At 38.1% G+C, this 24,945-nt stretch overlaps 2 protein-coding genes and 1 long non-coding RNA gene across 4 annotated transcripts in view; 2 read left to right on the top strand and 1 right to left on the bottom strand.

The window, feature by feature from the left end:
- Positions 1–9,046, top strand: part of ZNF654 (zinc finger protein 654) — a 34,059-nt gene extending 25,013 nt beyond the window's left edge. Inside the window, exons 8-10 of one of the 2 annotated variants that reach the window (XR_006415827.1) lie at positions 104–2,393; positions 4,061–4,342; positions 8,422–9,046. Coding sequence is in view for 1 of the 2 variants with exons in the window: in XM_044441494.1 (XP_044297429.1) it covers positions 104–2,393; positions 4,061–4,068 (2,298 nt within the window). In the remaining variant the exon portion in view is untranslated. Of the gene's footprint in view, positions 1–103; positions 2,394–4,060 lie in introns of both variants that reach the window. The other variant, XM_044441494.1, reaches the window with a different exon arrangement.
- LOC123029036 lies at positions 8,894–12,648 on the bottom strand. Its single transcript, XR_006415828.1, has 2 exons — positions 12,097–12,648; positions 8,894–11,388 (listed from the first exon to the last, which is right to left on the bottom strand). It is a non-coding gene; the product is annotated as an uncharacterized LOC123029036 (long non-coding RNA).
- A 42-nt stretch (positions 12,649–12,690) lies between these two features.
- CUNH3orf38 (chromosome unknown C3orf38 homolog) lies at positions 12,691–24,123 on the top strand. Its single transcript, XM_044441496.1, has 3 exons — positions 12,691–12,953; positions 16,282–16,502; positions 20,997–24,123. The coding sequence occupies exons 1-3, from the start codon at positions 12,815–12,817 to the stop codon at positions 21,588–21,590; spliced, it is 954 nt and encodes a 317-aa protein (XP_044297431.1). The 5' UTR covers positions 12,691–12,814; the 3' UTR covers positions 21,591–24,123.
- Positions 24,124–24,945: the final 822 nt, after the last annotated feature.

Raw genomic sequence — 24,945 nt, 5'->3', positions numbered from 1 at the left:
TTTTCTAGCTGTCTAGTGACTGATAGTAAACTGGATTGCCTTTATATTTTGGGTTTAAAATGTGTTGGTGGGATATACTGTGTAACTGCTTTCTTTTCCATAGATTGGCAAAGAAGGTCTGCAGATTTGTGTTGAGATATGTGGAAGTGCTCTCCAGCTGGATCTCCGTGATGATCCAAAAATGAAATGTCTGATATACAAAACCATTGCTCATTTTTTGCCAAATGACTTGGAGATTGTCAGAACATGTGCTCTTTCTATCTTCTTTCTTGAGCGCACCTTGGAGTCCTATCACACTGTTGAACATTTATATAAATGTGCAGATGAAGAATACAATGAACAAACTAGTTCTGTTCAGAATCGTGTTCGTTTTGAGTTGCTTCCAATTTTGAAAAAGGGATTATTCTTTGATCCTGAGTTCTGGAATTTCTTGATGATCAAGCAGAACTGTTTAGCTTTGCTAAGAGACAAAGCATCAGTTGACTTGAGTGACAGTACACTGGAGCATTCTTCTGCAAATACTCTGAAGACACGTCGAGTGTTGCGTGATCAAGCATGTGCATCTGATGTAAACAATGGAGAACTAGACCATGAAGATACTTCTGGAACTCATTTGAAATGTCATGGTAGTTCCAGAAAGAACCATGTAGTTCTTGGTTCATCTAAAGTTGATCACAATGTACCAAGGCATCGTTGTGTATTGTGTAACAGGGAATTTCTTGGTGGTCACATTGTGAGGCATGCACAGGCTCATCAGAAAAAGGGTAGTTTTTCATGTGTAATGTGTCGCAGAAAATTCAGGCAAAAAGGAATAATGCTTAAGCACTTAAAAAATCACATCAAGAAGATGACAAGGCATCATCTTGCTGCTACCTGTCAAGATCAGGAAACCCCTGATGTAAATAAAATAAATTGTTCTGATGCAGACATCTCTCTTGAAAATGGGAACTTGGAGAGCTCAAAAGATAACAAAGTAGAAGCTGTCATTCCAAGTATTGATGAAAAGATGCAGAATTCTAAATTCACATTGGATGTGACTGAAAATCATGTAACTTACCAGGATAACATTATTGAAAATGGAAGTTGCGATAACTGTTCAAAGACACCTAAAACAGAAGTTACAGGAGGATTGCCAGACAGTGATAGCAGCATGAATAAAGAGTTCCCTATTCTTCATAAAGTAAATGGTGCATTAAGCCCTCAAAATGACTTGGACATTATGGACCAAGCAGGTAATTTTAAGTGTCCCGCTAATGGCTGTATTCGAATTTTTAAAAAGATACGGTTTCTGAACAAACATGCAAGGAAAGCTCATCCCACTGATCTTAAGGTGCAAGAGCACATCATGAAATGGAATAAAGGAAAATGTCGGTTTTGTCAGAGAAAATTTTTAGATTCTCAACATTTTATTGATCATTTAAAGCAACATGTTTATCCAAATGTATATTTTTGTTTACATTTTAACTGTAACCAGAGATTTAAGCTGTCCACTGAGCTTGCAGAGCATATAAAAAGTCACAGTGAATTTAAAGCTCAGTGTAACTTTTCAGAGTGCTGCAAGCTTTTTGGTGATCTTTCATTGCTGTATGAGCATGAGGCTCAACATTATTCAAACAAAAAGGATCCTTCTGAAGAAGGCAGTGAAAATAATTCTTCAGATATTGTTTTGGAATCCCAGTGTAGCATCCAAGAAAAAGGAAGCAGTAGCAGTGAAAAGGAGAGTGTAATAGACTTGCCAATTCCAACTTGGAAAGCAAGGAAGGATTCCACAGAACCAAAGACTTACATCCAGAGTGAGAAAAAAACAAGTAGTCTAATTCAGAATGGTAATGAAAATGCATGTGATAATGCTGCTACAATTGTGAACTTGATAGACCAAAAGATACCTGCAGTACAGCCAAATCTGGAGAACTGTAAAGTTGGTGACCAATTGGTTAATGGGCATGGTGAACTAGAACAGACTACATCAACTTCACTGGATGCTGATTTGGAAAGAGTGACTGACAGTACAAGGACAGAAAATGGATGCATTCTACCTATTTTACAGAATTGTACTGATACGCCACCAAACAGTCTTGCTGTAATCTCTCAGTCATCTTCCAAATCAAATCAGATAGCAGAAAATACTTCATATGGCTTAATTTTAACAAAGCCTTATGTTAGACCATTGCCTCCAAGTTACCTTGATGAACGATACATTAGTATGCCAAAACGAAGAAAAACGTTGACTGACAAAGTAGATGTCCATTCAGAGCAAGATAAAACTTGTAGCAAATCTGAGAGATTAAGATGCAGCAAATGCCTGACCACCTACTGTAATTCAGAAGCACTTCAGCTTCACCTTGCACAAAAGAAGTGTCGGCCACTCTTTGGATTTGATTCAGATGATGAAAGTAAGTATTGTAACATTACTTTGCTCTTGTATGTAAATTAAGATGAGATCATCCAAACCATCTACAGTTAGACAAAGGTTAAAAACAAATGCTACAAATGCATTTAAGGACAAAAAAAAAATCCAAATTTGGACAAATGTGATAAAATTCTAATATATTAAATGGCAATGACCTGTTCTATGCTAGTTTGCTTTAGGAACTACATTTGAGCTTGATCGAAACAAAAAAACCCCCAAAAATCAGCATCATTGTATTGAATTTATATCCTACCTTTTTTCCCCTTGTTAGGAACCCAAGGTGGCTTACACAATTCCATTTTATCCTACTATCCTGTGAGGTAGGTTAGTTTGAGAGTGACTGGCCCAAAGTCACCTAGTGAGCTTAATGGTTAAGTGAGGTCTATATTCCAGGTCTCTAGTCCAACACCCTAACCACCATTCTACACTGATTTTAGTAAGCTTTGAACTATCTTTGACACTGTTTACTGTATTTGTTACCCAAGTTATTGCTGGATCAGGCAGATTTAGGAGCTAGTCTTCAATGGCTCAATGGAAGTGTCAGGGAAATGTGGATAATCGACCATCTTCCGTTTAAGTTATTCCATACAGCAGGGATGGGCAACTTGTGGTCTTCCAGATGTTTTGATACACCTCTCTCAGCCCTAGCCCATGTAGCTAGTGGTGAAGGTTGATGAGAGTTGTAGACTAAACTGCCTGGAGGGCTACAAGCTGCCCATCCTTGCTGTACAAGGTGATTTGCAGAGTCCTTTGTTTTTATTCTTTGCACATCACTTTAGATTCTGTCTGTAAGTGACTGAAACTCTGATATGACTGAAGTGGTAGCTGACTGGTTGGCTAGCCATATGACCTAAAAAGATGACATTCATTTGGTGTGCTGAGTTCTGCCAAACCAGGTTTGCAACCTAGCAAGTTGGTTTGCAGTTCTGTACTGCACCTGAATAATCAAGCAATTGTGGAAGTTTCATCTAAGGTTAGAATTACATTTAAGGTTAGAATACTTCAGATTTAGCTCTAATAAATATCATTCATACTCTCAGTTGTGTATCTTCCATATCATGCACAGGGATACTGCTGTACCCATCTGAAGATAATAGCTGTTATATAATGTGGTGCCCCTTCTCCTGGCAGTTTTATGACTGCAAGTATATCATGCCAGGAATTCAGCAATTTTAGGACTTGAGGTTGTTTCAGTTAGTGATGGTTTTATCTACAGAAAATTCTGCAGCTTGGGTCTGCATACCCTTTTTTTTTGTGTCTCATCAGTTCTTACAGTTAACCAAAAATAGCTTGGGAAGAATGCCCTTCATGCATTAAGCTTGAAGGAAAGATTGCCTATCTATTAAAAAACACACAGATGACATGTATGAGACTGGTTCCACATTTACTTTATTATGTACTATACATATTAAATAAGAGCAGATTCATACATATTTTGCTATGTTCTCTGAGCTGTTGTTCATCTCAGTCCACTTTAATTTTGTTCAGAAAAGAAGCAAGTATTTGAACGTAGGTTTATGATTTGGTCTGTGATATAGCATAGCAATTTAGTTGGCATGCCCTTTTAAGACTGTGCTTCAGATTTATCAAATAACAACTGCAGTATAGAAAAGAAATCTAGAGTACTAACTAACACTACTCTTTTTACAGGTGCCTGATCAAATGTTGTAAGAAGACTTCTCAGTTTGAGGAGTAGCGTGATGGAACACTACACTATTCTGCATCAGTTTGCTTTTCCCTTGTTGGCCTTAATTATAAAGAAGTCTAAAATTACTAAAGAAAATCTGACCTTGCTTAGAGTCAAAGCACACTTTGGTCAGAGCTAAGTGGTAGTAGGAACTGTGCAGAATTTGAATCCAGAAAAGAACTGTGTTGAAGCCCCCAAAGTACCAGTTATCCAAGAAGCTACACGTTCCCACATGAAGTCCCTGTGTGAGTAAGTTCAAAGTGCAGCAACATACTAAATGGCTCTCAAGCCAATTGGTACCTATTGCCCTAGAGAGAAATGAAGTGGTACAAACCTCTTTTTGGTTGTCCATGCCCAAAGGAAGCCTGTCCACATTATAAAAACTAGTTTGAGTCATTATATTAAATGTCACTGTGCATAACAATTTGCTCAGTTAAAAGATGATGTGTTTGTAGAGGTTGATTATTCTTAGCATTGGTATATCTTGTACTTTGGAAAAAGAACAAATGAATGTAACAAAATCAGAAATGGGCAGTGTGTCTTGGTAAAAAAATTAAGGCATGCAGTAAGGTTGGAAGCATGTCAGGCTGATATTTCTGAACACAAGTAATTAAGCTACATTCAAATGCACCAATGTTAATTTTTTCAGTATTTGACTCATGGAGGACATCCAGAAAGAATGCAGGCACAATGAAAACTAACAAATTAATACAGCCTGAATATCTTGTATTCAGCATGCAATTTGAGGCTCTCCAGTAAATGTACATGATGTAAAGGCAGCTGCACTTGGAGTATAAAACTTCATTTTAATTATAATTCTTTGGCAGTTTCATACTTTTTAAAGGCTGGTTTCCTTTATGAAATGAAGGGAAGAAGGTCCCACAAGATGCAAAGTTGATCATGAGATACTAAGAATAAAATACCTGGCTAAAAAAAAGAAAAGAAAAATAGAAAAATTATACCCATATTGTATCAATATAGGAAAATATCACTGGATTTTCACTGATGCTTTTTATTCTGAAATATTCTCATAAAATCTATTGCTTCACAAAATTCAGTGATAAAAATAAATTCTAGTACACTAATTTCTGTAGCCAACTGAATGCCTGTAAGAATGACTCGTACTGTGCCTTGAGAGGTGAAGCTTTAACCCCCTCACTCCTAATGTATGTATAAAGACAGCATTCAAATTCCTAAAGGTCCAAGTGACTCTTCTCTTAGTATCATATTAAGAACCATTTTTTCCAAACTGGATTTGAGTACATTCATTAGGCTGGAATTACATATTTTAAAAATGGAACAGTTGTATTATGTGAGCTGTGAACACAATTTTTGACACAGCACAATCTTATACATGTTTACTCAGAAGTTCAATGTGGCTTACTCCCAGGTAAGTGGATATAGGGTTGCAGGCATAAATTGATTCCTTATTCTTTCTTATTTTCAAGTCAGGTAGTTACTTTTCCTTCTCATTCATAGGGTACAAGGTAGTATGAGTGTTCTTTATTTAAAAAACAACAACAAACAAACCACCAACTTTACCTGTAGAAATAACTATAGAATTATGATCATAAATATGCTTGCAACACATTAAAACGATACTTAACCACTTTTAAATCTTGATGTCTTGGACACCAAAGGACACTTCTAATACTCCTGCACATTTGAGTGCATATTTAAAATATCAGAATTCAGCACCAGAATAGCCCAGATTGTTAGAAGAAAAGCAGATTTCTGTGACTTGTAGTCATCATGCAAACTTAAATATTTTATTTAAATTTACCTTTGCATGGAGAGAATCTCAAACAGAATTGCACAAACATGGTACTTGGTTTCTCTTTTTACCACTGAGGTCATTGCAGATCCAAAATAATATTTTTTTGTATATTTGTGGCCCTGTAATTTAAGCAGAATTTCTTAATAAAAGTTCATATTTTGTTTTAAATGGGAGTCATTGCAAGATCTTAATCTTTAACTGTGGTTGAGTTGGTACTTTCTTGGTACCATAAACAGCTTTAAAGTATCTGTTCATTGCATCAAATTGGGTTTCTGTCTAAATTAAACAGTATTCTCAATTTTCAATCATATTCATATTCAGATTTCCCTTAATATTCTGTATATTTTGGCCATGTTTAAGTTTCATTGCTTGTTCTGCATCTAAGTAGAAGAATATTAATCCTGTGTCTGAAAACCTGGAAGTCTGCTTCAGTGGAATCACATACATTTATGAGTATTTGTGAGATAAAAAGAAAACAATATTAGTGGGTGGTATCAAACTAGCATGCTCCCTGACAGAACCATATATGTCAGTGGAATAGATTCCCACTGCAGTGTCCCATTAGCCTCCAAATTTTCTTCAGAGGGTGGACATATTCTTCAAAGCAGGTTTGAGGTGGGATTGGGGGCACAGGATGCTACAGAGGGGAGGAGAGGAAAATAAAATTCCATTGTACAAATAGAAGTCCTTGTGCATTTTTGGACATGCTTTTCTGTATTCTGCAGTGCATTTTATTCTGGCTTTTGTGACTCCTGTAGCTCTGATCATAATTTTAATCTGCTCTGGGCTGGATTTTCTGGGTGTGAACCTTTTCAGGTTGAAATTATTTGAATGCACTTGACTTCTGTGCATCACCATCTGTTAGGGCCTCCAAAAACTGGGGTGTAGTTATAAGCCTTTCCTCAGGAATAAGTTGCTTCCAATAAATAAATTTATTTTCTAAAATGAGTAAAGTCAATCATAAAATAGCAGTAGGTGACATTTAACAGAAATGCAAAAAAATTATATAAAAAAATAAAAAATGCTTATCCTGCTACAAAATGATGATTCGGTCTCATTTGGTTTCCTAGGCCTGTGTATGAAACAGTTTTAGGAGAAACCCTTTAAATGAATATCACTTGAGGTTATATTACTGATATAATGTGCTATGCCATCACACAAGTGCTTATGATAGGTTATAGAAATGGTTTCACTGTTAGGACAACACAGTATTGCTTGCATTAAAAAAAGAATCACATTACAGAAAGGAACGCTAGCACACAAGTATGAATGTTACGGTTTTCAGACATTTTATACTGGGTTAATTTCAAAATATTTCCAATTAATTTTAAGTATTAAAGCTGATGCTACAGTGCCCAGAACTGAGTAGATTAGCAAGCCATTCACTAAAGCCATTGGGCCACTCCTAATTTTGCAACACTTGCTGGTTCTTTGCCTGGTTATAAGCATCTTGAGATTTTGTTGGTTATTAAGATAGATTGTTTCTGTTTCAACTGGGACTGGAGGAAAGTCATGTGGATGACTTCCTGTGAACTGCCTGTTTGCCCATATTAAATTAGGAGATGTTCCAGGAAAAAAACTGGAGTCATCCATTCGGTTATCATGGAGCTGTATTTTAAATTGTGAAGGATGAAGCCATCAGAAGCTTAGGGAAAAATTTCTTCCCTCCACCATTTTGGTGGTCCAGTTTGAACTTCTTGGAATTTTTATTTTTGGTCCAAGGATTGCTTAATAGCTGTTTGGTCATTCACATGCTAGGTGTTAAGATAAGACTGTCACAACCAAGTATTTGTTCACAATTTTGAAGCATGTATGCCTAAAGTTATGTGCATGTATTCAGCCTAAATTTTTCAGAGCTGCTGAGTTAGGGTAATGGAACATTTTAGCATTTGATTGAGTTCTTATGCTGGTGGTAGAGAATGTGTGATCACCCCAGATGATGTTGGGCTAGCCCTAGCTTGTATAGCTAATGATAAGGAATGATGGGGTTTCTGGTGAAAAACAGCTGGAGGGCCACACATTCCTGCCCCTGCTTTATGGGGTTATTTCCTGCCTTCTGCAGTGCTGTGTTTCATAAGCAGCTTGTTCCCTCCTTCTTTGCCAAGACAGCATACAAGACTCTAGCTGTCATTATGTTTAGTTTTAACAATTGGAAATATGCATCGGTCACAGATACCGGTCTTTTTTCTCTCTTCCTTCTTAATGTCAGAAAAGAACAAGAGTGCCAAGGCCACAGTAGTGCTGCCACTGAACTCATGGCTCTTCTAGTCTTAAGTAAAGCCTAAAAAAGACAGCACAGTTCCCATATTGTTGTAGCATGTTTTGCTAGCTGGAAAACTAGTGGCAACATGGGCTATTTTCACTCATCCCAGGTGGTTAGACAAGTAGCACATTGCATCACTGATGTAATCTTTTCTAATGGAATGTCTAATGTCTACATGTGACTAGACATGGAAAAACAGCACTATTTCGGAGATCTCCATTCAGTCTTACCCCAGCTACATGCTAGTTCTCAAAGGTTTTTCTTTCTTTTCTGTTTCCTTTTAGGATAACCCTTAGTGCCTAAAATGGATCCTGCACTACCCCCACCTGTTAGTATTTTGAGTCATAGCCTTGGTAGCATTTGAAAGACTTCTTAAAAGGGCATTCCCAGGTTTATGTTACATATTTGGTTCACAGTGGAAGTTACAAAAAAATCAAGGATTGCTCTGTGAGTAAACTGCCTCTACAATTTATTTGTTTGGCGATGTGTGGGAAAGGTCACTGGTACTTTGGTTTAGCCATATTCACAAAACATCTAGAAATTGTATAGTTCGGATCATGTTTAACAAGAAGGATTCACCCAAACCTCCTTGTTTAATACCAAGGTGTAGGATGAAATTCTTAAAGGGGTGTTTTTTAATTTATTTTGTACTGTACAACACCTTGATTAAATGCAGTGTGTGCATTTTGGGACTCTTAAGTTTAATTTGTAAAAGCTATTACAGGTTCAGCAAGTAAGGAAATTTGTGCTTCCTTCTTGAATGTTAAATTATTTTATTTTGCATTTTATATGAGTACAAATTAAAACTGAGCCATCAAACTGCAATAAATCAACAGTGGTATTTCATTTGAAACTTTTTGTATTGTAAATAGAATTGTTCAATAAAATATTGTCTGTTATTAAATACAATTTCATGGTCTCTGGAATTACCTAGGAAATACTGGACTAGATTAGTTACATCATTGCTAGACAACAGTAGCACCTATCACATTGTTCTATATAACATCCACACAAAACTATGCATCTTAAAGCCCAGGGCATTGCTTAAAAAGTATGGTATGGAAATTCTGACCAGATAACGATAAAAACAGGTAATAGATGAAGCGCTGCAGTGGAATTCTGGCTTCTCTGTTTTTCTTTCCCATTCTTTTCTATATTCTGAGATTCTTCTCAAGTGCTTGACCTATTGCCATAACTTTGGGATGTTAGTTCTGTTGTTGCCAAAATCTTTGTGCTTTATTGCAGTTCAGTGCCTTCATATACCTTGATCATCAGCTTGAAAAAGGATGTGTTCCTTACTTCATTCCTTTTGCTTAGGAGTGGTGCCAAGTATGGAAGAGACTTGCATAAATGTACATGTACTTTTTATAGTTTGCAAAATGTTCTGTGGACTAAATAATATGTTAATTTGTACATGTACATGCTTAAGAATAAGTATGATGTAAATTTTACAGAAGACAAACTAATTAATTTCTTGCCTGCTTTCAGGACAGAACTGTGCAATGTCCCAAATTGTGCTTGCTTCACACTTACTCTCTATGTCCCCACACTTTTTCCTAGTCTTTCAGGCTCAAATCCAGATTAAGGATAGAGCCTAGGACTAGCAAAGCACTGTATGGAACATTAATCATTTCCCAATTAATTGCAAACTGAACATTGGCACACTGGCAAGGGAGATTGTGGCAATGTACTGTAGACAACAAGAACCTTATGCTCTTAAGTTGCAAACTTACACATTTATTAGGAGTAACCCTCATTAAGTATAGTGGAATTTCTGAGAAAATCTCCCATTTGCTCTGTCTCCCACACAACAGCACTTGCAGAGACCTCAGGACTGGAGAAGGCTGTTTTGCAACTTCTGGTCTCTGGACTGGGTAAGAAGGTAGAAAGGGGGCTGCCAAAAATGGTGCCTTATGGTAATACCTGTAATTCTCACTTTCTTACAGTTTTTGAGTTCTAATTTCTGGAAGTCCTAAGATCAGTAACAAATGCTATGTTACTAGCAACCTCATCATATCAGAATGCATAGCTGGACAATAAAAATTCCTGAAATAAAGTATGGCCAAACTATGGATTTGGGGTTTTTATTTCTCTATGGAACCCAAGGTGGTTTACAAAATTTCTATTTTCACACTGAGGGAGGGAGGTTGAGAATCGAGAACTGGCCCAAAAATCACCCTGTAAGCTTCATGGCTGAATGGGGGCCAGAATCTGGATATCCCAAGTCATAGTACAACACTTGACTGCACACTGGCTTTAACTGTTGACATTTCAAAATTACCAGAATGTGTGATCCCTGGGTTTCTCTTTAGATCTAAATCTTGGAACTATATTCAAATTACAGGTCTGAACATATGAAGTGAGATTCTAGACCTACACTTGGAGTAAATCCAACTGAACTTGGTATGGCTTATCAAACTTATGCTTATTTAGAGGTAGGCAATAAGTTTGATATGATCCTGATCATGTTTTCATAGGTATTCCTTTACCCCACATAATTTCTTACAACATCTCAGCTTCTTTTCCCCATCCCACAAGTCTTTCTAGGGATGTCCTGGGCTGGACACAAAAATATTTTGCTGCCTTAGGAAGGGCAACAAATGGCACCTCACAACTTCTAAGTGCACAGTACTCAAAATCAGTAAAGCTATTTTTCCCCCGAAACAGAAAATCCTACTAGTACCTCTTTCTCTGACAGCGAAAATACAACTACGAGTTGTATTTTCCATTCAAAAGATGTCAGGTCAGATATGTTGGCTTTTATGTTATTTCTATGCTGGTATCAGCAAGAATAAAGGGAAGGCTGCATATTTTAATAAGACAAAAGTCCACTGCCTGGAAAATTGTCATTTTTCTTCCTTGAGCATCTCAAGACTGGCTTCAGAACCAAATTAGTGGTCTATATATTGTGGCATAACAATGTTGAGTCAGAACTGGCAACAAGTTGTGCTACTTTGAAAATTACAGAACCAACACAGTATTCTTTTAAATTTTTTCTACCCCATTTCTTTACCTGAATATGTTAAATTTCCTTTCCCGAAAAGAGTTCCCTCCAGGCTTATGATAGGTCAAAAGGAACAAGTGCCATAAGATACCATTTGCCGAGATATACTCATGTCTATGGAATGTCTACCAACCAGAAATCTAGTTGGGCATGGTGTTTACAGGCTTCTAGCCTAGGCAGTTCATCAGTATGATTCCGCTTGGTTTGCCTCCTCTTGATCCTGCTGAGCAGTAACCAAGTCCATCACCTGCAAGAAGAACATCTATGATGGTACCAGCTTTTGGGCAGGCAGAGTACAATTCAACAGATCTGCAAAGCATTACATACACAAAAGCCGCTGCCTTGAGAGGTTATGTATAGAGAAGGAAGCATGTAATGTCAAAGTGTAGTCACACTAGCATTACATGATGTTACTCTGGAGTTTTCAGAGTCTTATTCTGTAAGAAATCGATTCAGCTGATGCCACAAGACTTGGTATTGCAACAGACTAATAGTTGTGCTTCTGGACTTTTTTTTCTCACTGAAGTATACAGTGCCAGGGTGTCCGTGGAGACGAAGTGAGAAGCAAGAATCCTGTGCACCAGCAGTTCTGAAACTGTTTTCGCCTTCTCCCAAATGTCAGAACATTGTTGGGGGCAATTTGTTGTTCTGCAAACCAAAGCACATAACTTTTCTTTATAGTAGGCTTCTATTATTATTATTATTTTAACGGAATGGCTATGTCTGTTTCTGTGCGCAAAATCTTACGAAAAATATTAACGACTATCAGCTTTTAAAAGTTTCTTATCAGTTTCACCGTTTACCCTGCTTCTGGTTGTGAAAGTACGGTGGTTATCAGACTTTCGCGGACCGCAAGAAGTGAAAAAAGGAACCAATTTGAGATCTGTTGCTATTTAGCGAGCCCATTTTCTGAGTGCCAAATCGCATGAAGCCCAGAACAGAATCATCTACTCACCAGAAGGACGTTCAGGTAATCTGGAGGAAACGCAGCGTTTGCATAAGCACAACTAATGTTGGAAACAGTCCAGTAAGTTCTGCTGTGAAATATGATAGAGCACAGAATGGAGCTATCTTCGGAAAAAGCTTGGCTGGCTCTTTCTCTCTCAAAAAACAAACAAAAAACCACTTCCTTCTGAAGCTTTCTTTTGCAAATTCCATTTGTGGAAATGTAATTTACCGGGGCAACAAAGGAACCTTGCCTCAATCCGTTCTGCCAATATTGTGAACGATTTAAAAAACCTGCCTTGAAACTAACAAAACCTGCTTAACGTTTCCTGAGCAATTTTCTCTCTAGCGTCATTCTCTGCCCGTAAGAGCAGTTCCACGCACTGAAGCAGTTATGGAGAACGATTGGACTAAATCAACCCAGAGCAGCATTCCCAAAAACCAACGGAACGCTATCCGACGGCCCTGTTCGAAGCCGGAACAGTGAGGCTTGCACCCTCACCGTGGCGAATTAGCGAATCGGATAAGCCAGGCCGGGCTGGGGCAGCGGGCGGCTCTTTAAAAGAACACACAAGAGGCGGAAGTGGCGCTGTCTCGTCCAGCGCCGCTCGGTTGCCAAGGTTTCCGGGTCTGTCGTGCGTGGGCACGGAGCAGGAGGGTCGGTGCGCGCGTGTGTCCCCGCCGGTCTCGCGCTCGCAGCGGCAGCGCCCCCGAGCTCCACCATCGTAATGGCTTCGGCTGGGGCGGGAATGACCGAGCGCGAGCGGGACGGCTGCCGGGAGCTGCTGGAGCTGCTCCAGACCAACGACCTGCTGGCGCTCACGGACACCGTGACCAACCGCCTCGTGCAGCCTGACAACCGCCGAGGTAAGATACGGAAGGGTCAGGGCCCACGGACTCTTGGATCAGCGGGAAGAGGAGGCTCTTTTCGCCGATCACGAAGGCGACGGCTAGGCCCTGCAGAGCGGCTACCTTAGCCACCCCGCCCCCCCCTTACGGCGGGATCCAGTATCCAAAGGTTATAGGAGCCCCGCCACCCGGAAGAAGGCGGGGACGTGCTGGTGAGTCAGTAAGGCTTTGGGCGGAGCCAGCGTTGCCTGTCTCCTCGTGTGGAAGGTAGTTGTTTGCTTAGAAGAACGCTGATTGATTGATTGATGTAATATCTTGACTGTTTCGACAGATAAACCCTTCAACTCCCACCATGCCTGGCTGGGACTTGGAGGACTTTTCTCCTATCGAAACTTGCATAGAATTGCATCCTAAAAGATTTTAAAGTTTCCTTTGATGGCATGCTATCTGTGCTTGAAGTATTACAAAATCATGCATGTACAATTACAATTAAACACTTGCATTCAGTAGTAGCTAATGATTCTTAAGCACCACATGCTGACAAATATGTGTCTTTAAGATTTTTTTAAAGCCAGCTCTGATGAAATCATGCATATATTATAAGCAAGTGTATTCTAAAGGTGTGGGGACACCACTAACAAAATCCTAACTGTGGCAACTGCCAGCTAATGATGCATGCTGATGCGCTCTGCTGTGATTGTGTATTGAGCTTCTGTTATGCTACTTTTTCCCCTGTTGAGTTACTAGAAGGGGTATATAGAACCCCTTCTAGTAACTCTCATCATTTGAACATAACCCTGATTTCAACTCGCAGAGCTGTACAAAACCCAGTGTCATCCTTTTTTCTTACTCTCTCCCCTTGTAGATCTTTATGTTGTATAACAGAGTCCTTCTGAAGTGCATTGTCCCTTGAAAAGCATTCTCCATTGCAGAACTTAGCAGCCGCTGTTTGTGACAAAGCAGTCTAAAGCTGACTTGAAATGGGATATCTTTGGATGGTGACTCATAACTTTTACCACAGGATGATTGAGGAAAGATTGTTGCAACTTACTACTCTTTGTTAAAAAGATGCTGGATAGTTTTCAGCACTGCAGTGTCAGTAGCATAAATGACATTGCAGTAGCATGCACTCTTTTTAGCACAATGCCAAAAGTGCTTGCTGGTGCAACAGGATTTCTTGGAATTCTCATTGCAGCGCTGAGCATTATTGGCATTGTGCTAGAAAAATTTTATGCTAGCACAGCATCACTGATTTTGTTGGTGGTAGTACACTGTTGGATACTGTTATATTTGTCCAATATTGAGATTTGTGCAGTCAGAGAATAAGGGCAGCTATTTTGTTTATTCTTTTGATATCTTAAAAATGGCTGTATATTCCATTCTGTTTCTTTGAACGTTTTTTAAACAGTTGCATGAAAAAGGTGCAAGAATCTGTGTGCAATTTAGGTACAGCAGGTATTTCTTTTGTAAACAACAACAACACAAGTTATTATTCAACTTAAAAAGGGGCTAGTCCATGGGTCCTCAATCTATGGCCCAGGGACCGGATCTGGCCCGCCATGCCCATTTGGACCCGCTGCGCGCATGCAGCAGTTTTCAGGGAGGCAGCGGTTTGCTCGCTGGTGTGCCTGCCTCAGGACGTGCGCCTGCCTGCACCTCACCTCCCTTCACTGCGTGCACCTGCACGTGCCACCCCCGCACCGACCCACGCACACTGCCGGCACCACCTTTCCAGACTGTGCCCAGCACCAGTAGGTTTCAACTGCCTCCCGGTGGAAAGTTTGAGAACTCCTGGGCTAGTCTGTTGCATTCATAGAAATATTGTGGCTAAATTATGCTTGCCCCTTCTTTGAACCCAGCATTTCTGTCATTGTTAGAAATTATTTGGAGAAGGTGCATTTGAAGAAGTACCTTAAGGAAGAGTTCTGTTTGTCACAAATTATGTGCTAATGAAAATTTGGTTCTGATTTGTTGCCGTTTGCTTTATTTAGCATAGTTTTGAAACATTTTTAACTCAGTGAGTTCTTGAGCTAATTTACTAATAACTAATCTAAATTTCTTTTGTCAGAGAGGGATGCTGGTAATCATTTGAAAGATGTATTTATCTAAAGCTATTTGCCAATTAAATATGATATAGACATGTTACATTTGTTCTTCTTTTGAGTAGGAATCCTGAATAAAGCAATGCCTTATTTTGCCAACAAATGTTTTCCTATATATTTTAGTTTTGGCCTCTTTAAGTTTATCTTAAATAGGTCTAAGTAATAAAGTAGCTATTATGACAAAACCTTGCTGTATTGTATCTTATTGTTACTTGACTGATTATTTCATCCAGCTATGTTGGTAATAGTGTCACTTAAGTATGTGATAATGTAACGTTTGTGACAAGCTTAGTGGAGGAAAGTAGAAATTGAGGTGTTTGGGCATATGTAAAGTGAATGGTGTTCATGACATCTGTGCAGCTTCACATATGGAACATCACAGAAAACTTCCTGCACCTCTAGTTAAGGCCTTTCTGCCTCCTACCTTTAAGAATGGGCCATTAACTCTTTGTGCACGCCTCAAGGTGCACTTGCCTTTCCACTCAGTTTTCTTCTGATTGCTAGTACTACAACAGCTTTGACCCTCTAGTCTTTGATTGCAAGCAAAAGGAAGTCTAAGTATGTTCCACTGATCTGCTGTTATTCAATCATGTTATTTTGCTTCTCCTGGCCTAATGAAGGCTTCTCTTTTACAAATGGCAATAAAGGGCACATTACAGGAACATGCAACTGCAGTTGTATGTACATACATAATTTACAGTGTTACTATGTTCTTTACCTGGTTAAAATGGATTTGCTTATAGTGTTCAGACTGTTTCAGAATGCCTCTTAGGGTTTTTTTCCCTACAAAAACAGCACTCTTTTGACAGAAAAAATATTGGTCAGTGGAAATCATATTTAAAACAAATTTTAAATGTTTAAATCTTTTTTTCCAAATTGAGTTGAGAAAATACAGTATTATAACAATATTTAAAGTAAAGACTGAGTCTGTAGACTCAGAATATGATTACTTGAGCTCATGATTCCCAGTGGAAACACCATATGTCAAAAGCAAACACATCACTGTGGAGCTTCTCCTGTATTGAGAGAGCCTTCCGCTACCTGCCACTCCTTTCCTAAGGCAAAGTTTCCCTGGCTTGGGAGAAAACAGGCAAGGGGCAACATTTTCACAATGCATAATGATTATTCCAAAATGATCTTTGTGATTTTTCAGGTGATTGATATTTATGCTTTAAATATTTTTTTGGCAGTGTTGTTGCTGAATTCAAGCAATAGCTCTACTTCTGTTTTTATTTCATTTCCAGAAGCCATAAGTGCTATCTTACTGTACAGCCAAAGTGCTGAAGAGTTGTTGAAGAGAAAGAAGGTGTTTCGAGAGATAATCTTCAAGTACTTGGCAACAAAAGGTGTTGTAGTGCCACCTTCTTCTGAAAAGCACCAGCTTATTGATCGTGCAAAACAGTACTGGTGTGATCAGCTAAACAATTTTGCTTCAGAGCAAATATATACCAAGCCTAACATACAGGTGGGTTTATTGTTTTACATGTCTTTGAAATTTTGGGGGCAATTAGTTGTTTGTTTGTATTATAATATATTCAAATTATTTGTGACGCAACTTTGGCATAATGGGGGACATCTTCAAGTAGAAGGATGTAATATAACAGCCTTTTTATGTAGCAGACCCATAGTACAGAGGTGTTGGTTTCTAAATGAGAAGGGGTTTGTCAACAGTTCTTGTCAAAAGCTGATGAGCTTGGAGTTCCACTTTCAGGTCCAGTCCTATGCATATTTAGACAGAAAAAAATCCTACAACATGGAGTATTTATTAGCTGACATAGCTGGCTGGGGAATGCAAAGAGTTGTAGGATTTTTCCTATTTAAACAAGCACAGAATTGTTCCCTTAACAATCCCTTAAGATTGTTCCCTTAAGCTTTCATAAGAATTATTACTGAAGAATAATGTAAATATTCTTTCAGTTAGTGATATCATTTAGATTCTCTTTGCTTGCTCACAGCGAAAGCGCAATATCTTAGAGAATGTATCTTGCCATTCCAGTTACTTTTGCCAGTAAAAATATGTACTGATCAATCATATGAGCTACAGTTACCTGGAAGGTACTGCACATTATCTTGCTATCATAGAACAGGGTGGTTATGAGATGAAAACTGAGAAATTGTTAGTTAATATAGTATGGCAAAGTTTTTAGTATTTTAGTAATTTTAGATCACCCTTTGTTATAAGCCTTTGAACATGTAAGGAAAGTCAATTAGTTTTTTACTTTAACAAGCAGTTTACTCCTGTTTCTGCAGGGGTAAGATCCAGTAGCATTTTTACACCGTTTTCCTTTCTTTTTAATATATTTATCTTGGTTTTTGTATGTACCCTGGGTTCCTTTTAGTTGTTGCCTTAGAACAAGAGGTTGCAGGTTCCATCTGTTACAGGATTCTGCAGGATTCTGAAACAAACCCAGTTTTTTAAAGCACCTGGGCAGTCCTTTTTATTTGTTTATATTTTAGTCATGCCATCACTAGACTTCCTTACATTTTTCAAATATACTATTACTGTCTTTAAACAGGTCTCATATGATTTGTTTTGGATAGACTTGTCAAATAGCTTACATGAGAATGTCAAAAGAGTTGTGTTAGATCAAACTAAAGACCTGTCTTTTCCATCATTCTCATCTTACAATGGCCAACCAAATGCCATAAATACAATACAATACTGTCAAGCTTTTTAAAATCTCCCATTTCAAAGATATGTGCATTTGTTCTAAAAATGAATGATGAACTAAATGAACCAGATCTAGTTTGTTTTCATCCTCTTAATTTACTTTGCCATGAAGGCATTGCTTTGCATTGTATCCGTAGCCTTGAACACATGGCACAGTTCGCAGAAAATTTATAGGAGAGGAAAGAGAAGGTGCAGTGAGACTGGATAGCTCTGCCAAGTTTATATGGCAAATAATATGCTTATGAAACTTAAAATTCTGCTAAATGAGGAATCCATTGTTCTATTTATCTGTCATTTAGCAGATCTTATTCTTTTCCCTGAAAACCTCATGGCAATAGGGCATAAAGCACAGCTGTGCAAGAGAATGGCAGATCTCCTCTGAAAACAGTGCAGAGGAAAATCTTAAGCTTTGCCCTTCTTAATGGTTTATAAAATAAGGACCCTTTGTCAAGTCTGTCTGGACTCTGACACATCTGATGTCATGGGGGTGCAGTAGAATATTTGAAAATTTTCTGTCTCAGATGAAGAAAACCAGTGCTATATTTAGCAGTGCTATATCTTGTTTTCATATTGAAATCACTTGGGAAATGAATGAAAGGCTAGCACAAATAAACTCATAATGAAAGAAAATGGAAGAAACCCAGTTCAATTCAGATAAATGAAAAATGAAATGAGTACCTTTTCTAGTAAATGTCTCTCTATTAGCGACTGATAAAGATTGAATAGGCAGTGCTGAAAGAGTTACAGTTTTGGTCTTCAGCAGTTATGAGTTTACTTTCATAAGACATAGAAAAATGTCTTATTTTTATTTATGTTTTTGTCTGGAGTTTTGCAATTATCTTTGCAATCCTACATATGATCCCAGGTTTCCTTCTCAGTTTGGAGACAGTACTCTGATCTTGGAGCTAGACATCTCCCTTTGTGCCATCTTGCAGCGAGAATGGTAGAAAAACAATCCTGAGGAGGAGAAGGCAGAGACCAGTATGTGAATTATCTTGAGCTTTCTCCAGCTACCTCTCCCCCAACTCTGAGGTGCCCTTGCTAGATATCTATTGAAAACTACTGAAATTTGCGGAGGCAAACATTATCTTTGCCTCTCCTCCTGTTCTGCATTGGATGATCAGATACTTCTGAGTTTAGAGGCTTCCAATCATTGACAGTGCAATTAATACCATTAATATCTTGTGTAATATTTTAGTGATATAAAGGGGGAAGGCGATGTTACTCTGTTTCCTCAGGGCAAGATGCATCACTGAGTCTGGTTGTGCAGAGCATCACCTGCATTGTTTACTTGGATTTCCAAAAGGTTTTTGACAAAGTTCTTCACCAAAGGCTCCTAAGAAAACTAAGCGGTCATGGAATCATGAGGCATACTCTTGTTGATCACTAATTGGCTAAAGAACAGAAGACAGGGTGAGAATAAATGGCAGTTTCTCTCAATGGAGAGGTATAACCAGTGGAGTTCCACAAGGTTCTGTATTGGGACCATACTTTTCAGCCTATTCACAGATGATCTGGAATTAGGAGTAAATAGTGAAGTGTCTGATGACACTAAGCCTTTTAGGTTGATAAAACCAAAAGGGATTATGAGGAGCTCCAAAGGGATCTCTCCAAGCTGGGAGAATGGGCATCAAAATTGCAAATGCAGTTCAGTATAAGCAAGTGTAAAGTGATACATTTTGGGGCAAAAAAAAATCCCAAGTTAAGGTGGGATCTGAGCTATCAGTGAATGAGCAAGAAAGGGAGTTTTGGGTAGCAGTGGACAGCTCAATGACAATGTAGGCCCAGAGCACAGCTGCTGTTTAAAAGGCAAACTCCATGCTAGGTATAATTAGGAATGGAATAGAAAATAGAACTGCTAAAATCTTACTTCCCTTAAATAAAAAATTGATGTGACTGCACTTGGAATCTTCAATTTTCATCTCCTTACCTGAAAAAGGACATTGAGTTGGAAAAAGTACAGAGAAGAGCAGCAGAAATTATCAGGGATCTGGAGCAGCTCCCCTATGAGAAGCAGCTGCATCAACTGAACTGTTTAGCTCAGAAAAAAGGCAAGTAAGGGGAGGCATGATAGAGGTGTTCAAACTAATACATGATGTGGAAGAACTGAAAAGGGAGAAAAACGTTGAACCCAGAGAAAAGCAATGCTTGAACCCAGGGTCATCCCATGAAGTTGATTGGTGGAAGGTTTAGGAAAGACTAAAGGAAATACTTTTTCATACAATGTATGGGTGAACTATGGGATTTGCTGCCACATGAAGTGGTGATGGCCACAATTTGAATGGCTTTAAAAGGGGATAGGACAGATTAATGAAGACTGTCAGTAGCTATTAGCCTTGCTGGCTAAGTACTACCTCCTTTACCAGAGGTGGCATGCCTGCATACACCAGTTGCTGAGGAGCTTGGGTAGGAGGAGGTCTTGCATCCATTCTGCTTGAATGATCCCATGTACAGCTGGTTTGCCACTATGTGTACAGAATGCTGAACTAGATGGACCTTTGGTCTGATCTAGCATGGCTTTTCTTGTGTTTTTATGTCACTTTTCTTCTTGCTACCAATGCTCTCCATTCTGGAAAAGTTGAGCTGATTTAATTCATCCACTTAGAGCCTGGAAAGCGTCCATTATAATAGTCAGATAAAAGCTTTTTAGAAGAAGGTGCTATTTTTAGTAATTTAATACTGTTTTGATTTTGCAGGAGTGATCCAGTTTTCTTAGATAATACAGTCCATGCACTATAAACTTGTGCCAAATTTAAAGAGGTGACAGTGGTAGCTTCTTGGTGGCTGGATACCAAAAACTGTTCTTTTTTAACTATCCCCATTCTTAGTTTTTAACTTGATCTTGTTTAAATAGACCCCCAAATCCATTAATTTTTCTCCTACTTTCTGATGTGGTACTTTGCAGTAAGAGTATGGAGAAGTGGTTCAAGTGGTTTGTCTTGCAAAAAAAAAAAAAAAGTTAGATAGCATATTGCAAACCATAGTTAGAGCTTAACTGGTGTCTGGACTGGGTTATGACAGGTAAGGTTAACAAATAAAGCTTGTTTGCAAAAAATATGCAGAACTTTGATCTGCCTATTTAAGTTAATCTGAGGAACAATAAGATCCTGACAGAGCCCATTCATTTGTTATGTTCAGTTGTAAACATTTTTTCAGAGCTTTCTGTTATATTCCATAAATCTTTTTAGGATTTCTTTTAAATTTGTGCTGAATGTACATTTCACTGTGGAGAACATCCTACACATCTTGTAACTGACTAAAATTAAAAGTTTCTGCTTTATCTTGCAGAAACCTGAAGAAGGAGGAAAACAGGGAGGAGACAAACAAGATGATGACGATCAGTGCCATAATCTGGGAGAGGAATTTTGTCAGTGGTTCTTCAGAATTTTGAATTCTCAGAACCCATTGACTGGACAGCCACAAGAAGAATGGGGGCCTCAACACTTTTGGGATGATGCAATACTAAAGTTTTGTTACAACACTTCAGAACAAAACATAGAAGAGTACTTTGGTGCAGAATTGGTGAGCCTTCGCTTACTGTCATTGGTGAAAGAAGAATACCTCTTCCTGAACCCCAACTTGAATGCTGGTGGCCTGAGGTGTACAGTTTCACGTCATGGGTTAGTTGTGGTGGCAGTAGCTGGTACAGTTCATAGAAATACTTCTTGTTTGGGTATCTTTGAACAAATCTTCGGACTGATCCGCTGCCCTTTTAGGGAGAATACATGGAGAATCAAGTTCATGAAACTAAAAATTCTTGGTCAGAATGCCCTGGAGCCTGGAACCCATATAGAAAGACCTTGCATAAAATATGAGCCAGAAGAACTCCAGGAATTCTATGTGTCCAAGGAGCTTACCTTGATTGAACCTCAAAAATTCTGAGCATTCTGTTTGAAAAGAAGGAGGAAAGTGTGTGGGCCTTGAAGAATACAGCACATGAGCATTCTTGAGCATTCAATTATGTTGTTTAGATCTTATTTTTGAGTCAGGCATTATGATTTGATAACAAGCCAAAATGTTAGACTAGAGATTTGCAGCTACTGGTGGTTGGGCTTGCTTATCTGGAAGTAAGGGTAGGCAGAAAAGGTGAGAAGATGTTCAGGTTCTCTGTCTTGTCACTCCGTCTGCTTTCCCCAAATGTGAGTTATTGGGGGTGCATGTGGAAAGGAGTAAGCACAAATGAGAAGAATCCAAAGCTTATCAAAAATGCATAATCATTTTGCTTGCTTGTGACATCATCATCTCTTCCATCAGGTGGTAAGAAGATGAGTGAAAATATATGTATGGAATGCAAAACCATCTTTTGCCAAAGACTACATATTGGTAGCATATTAGTTTTCAAATGATCTTTTCTTCTACAGTAGCTTTTCCACTACAAATAGGTGCTAGCAGTGGCAAAGCTAGCACTGATGCATTGTGATTTGTTAGGAATTATGTTTCTGTTGATGGTTCTTATTTGCACTTGTCAATATTTATTTTTAAGGACACAAAGGTAAAATTAAAACTGCTCTTGATTGCAATTCAGTTAATATTTACTCAGTATATTTAAAGAGTTAATTTTAAATTATCAGCATTCCACAATTCCTAAAGCTCAGGGTTATACAAAATTCATTTTCATTTTTTAATTTGTGGATCGTATCTGCTGATATGTTAGTGATTTTATTAAATGGAACTCAACTTCTGAAAGGAGCTTTATGCTACATTAACCCTCTAAAACTGTAACTGCATCTGTAGTCTTAAGTGGACTGTTCATTCATATGCTCATTATTTAGCCATAGTGAGTGCTGCCACCATTTTGAATTTGCAGCCTCCAGTAGGGCTGATATGTGTTCTTGTTTGTTGTCCACACTGAGACAGTATGTTAATTGGCTTTTAATTGTGGTTTTAAAAGTCCAGTTAACCTAACAAGTAATTATAGATGGCAGCATGCACTGCTACAAATCAGGGTTAATAAACTCACAACTTGCCACTTTACATGTGAACCAGGTTAGTATCTCGCTTTTCTACTGTGAACAATTCTGTGCAACTGTCCTGTTTCATAATATGTTATATATGCTCACTTCTTTTTGTGGCTATTTACACAGCGACAGTATACCTTTATAAAAAGATAGAATGCAGCTGTGATTTTTGGGACAGGTATTATATCAAACTTCCTTTGCTTTTATTCGTTTTTGGTTTTTGTTTAATGCAAGCACCAATCCTCAAAATAGTTAATTTGCAGCGATTTCCTTACTATTTGGGATTACTATGGAAGAACCAAGTGTTGAAATACATTTGGACTTTCAATTTGACAATAAAACTTTAACAGAGCAATCCTGTAGGCTTTAGTCAGTATTTAAATGGCCATAGGATTGTTTGGAATCCTAGTTGCTCTGATCTTGGAGCTGGAGGTTGTGCTCAGATCCCCCTCCATTTGCTTTCAGCTGGTGTGGAAAAATCTACATCAGCTGCTTCTCTGAAGCTGTAAAAGTGACTTTCTCCTAAACACCATGGTTAGACAGCTGAAATCAGCTGTCTAGCTGTCCTGCAGAGCAAGAGAACTGGGGAGATAACCTATGCCTCCACACTTGTCCCAATCTGCATAGAATGATCATAATCATAGCATGACAGTAATCTCTGGGTTCAGGGGGTTATAGGCATCTCCATAGAATATTGCCTTAAGGGTGGGAAATGCTGAGTGTTGTAAGACTTCCTATGTGAACATGCATAGGATTGCTGCCTACAACATGGATTTTCCTTAATTCTTTTAAATGAACAAGTTGAAAATCCTAAAGTTCTTGAAATTATCTGGGGTGTTCTGCTCTTTAAACAAAATCCAGACAAAAGCAAAAAACAGCAATGATTCTTAACTACACATGTAAAGCAGATGTATAGCTGGAGAAATTATAATAAAATACTTGCTAAGCAAGATGGACTTATTTCATGAAAGCATTTGTTGAAGTCAATAAATTGGTAGCCCAGGTTTTCTGTTTTTACAATTCATTAATGTTTGTATTAATAGTTGACTATAAGTTTACTTCTACCAGCACTAAGCTATATATTCCCTAAGTGTGTTTAAGAATTCTGATTAAACCAATATGTAAGGTTTCAGCCTTCTTTCTAACTATATAACCTAACAGCTTTTAATATAATAACATAATTCAACACAAAGCATCTTATCTGTGCAATATCAAAACTCATGGTCACTCAAAATTGTGTGACTGTACTCTTAGTTATTCTCCTCTACTGTCTAATAGGTGATAATTACAGTTTGTATTTCAGCACTGTATTTCATTTATACATTGGCAAGGGAAAGTAATCATTTCTAGACCTTGGTATGAGTTGGCTTGAAGTACTTCTCAGCATCAGTATGTCTTGTATCTTAATAACACCTTGCATTTATATCAGACTTTAAAACAGTTATATATTGACTATAGTTCTTTGATGCTTCTTGTATATTACCTTCTTGTAATCTTTACAGAAACATTGTATGGTAAGTATTATCTCCATGGAAAGATAATAGGATTGGGGCTGAGGTTGACAGAAGGTGACTTTAAGGAAGCTGTTTAATAAATTCATAGTAGGATTAAATTGAAAATACTCAATTGCCTCAGAGCTCAAGTTTCTTACATTAACTTCAATTTTGCAGCAAAGCCTATACTTCAGCTGTTTACTTCTATATCATTTATGCAAAAGGTATAGCTAAAAAACTGTTTTGGTATTTGGTAGGCAAGTTAAACATGAAGCATGTGAAGAACAGCATCTATAATGATTCGATAGAAGGACTCACACAACTATATCATATGGTTTGATGAGCAAGCAAACCTTGAGCTTTTGCCTGCAAACTTTTCTCAACTTACTCTGTTGGAGTTTCTGTAAATGGTTGCACTTTTAGTTTCACCAGTGAAGCATCTAAAGTGGCTTCCAGCTGATTGAATCAGTTGATAATCTCAAGAGAAAATGAAATTGAGTGCATAGTTTATAAGTAAAAGCCTTGATTTGGTTCATTTTTTGCTCTGAGAGATCAAGACTTCTGGTATGGGTATGTATGGATGTTGTAAAATCTGTTCTGTTTTTTTTGCAGATTGCCCAGAGTCTTTCATTGTATCACCTGCTTACAAATAGAATAAGATTTTTTAAAACCATAATGTTGTTCTGTGTGCTCTGATTGGCACCAGAACATTAATTAATGCCCACTAGTGTTGATTCACATTCATTAATGTGCATTAATACTAAGATGCTTTTCTTAATGTGAATT

This window comes from Varanus komodoensis, unplaced genomic scaffold, assembly GCF_004798865.1.
Source record: "Varanus komodoensis strain SLA01 unplaced genomic scaffold, ASM479886v1 scaffold4, whole genome shotgun sequence".
In the NCBI taxonomy this organism is placed as follows: domain Eukaryota; kingdom Metazoa; phylum Chordata; class Lepidosauria; order Squamata; family Varanidae; genus Varanus; species Varanus komodoensis.
The sequence above is the reverse complement of the archived record's forward strand: the minus strand, read 5'-3'. Positions and strand labels throughout refer to the sequence as shown.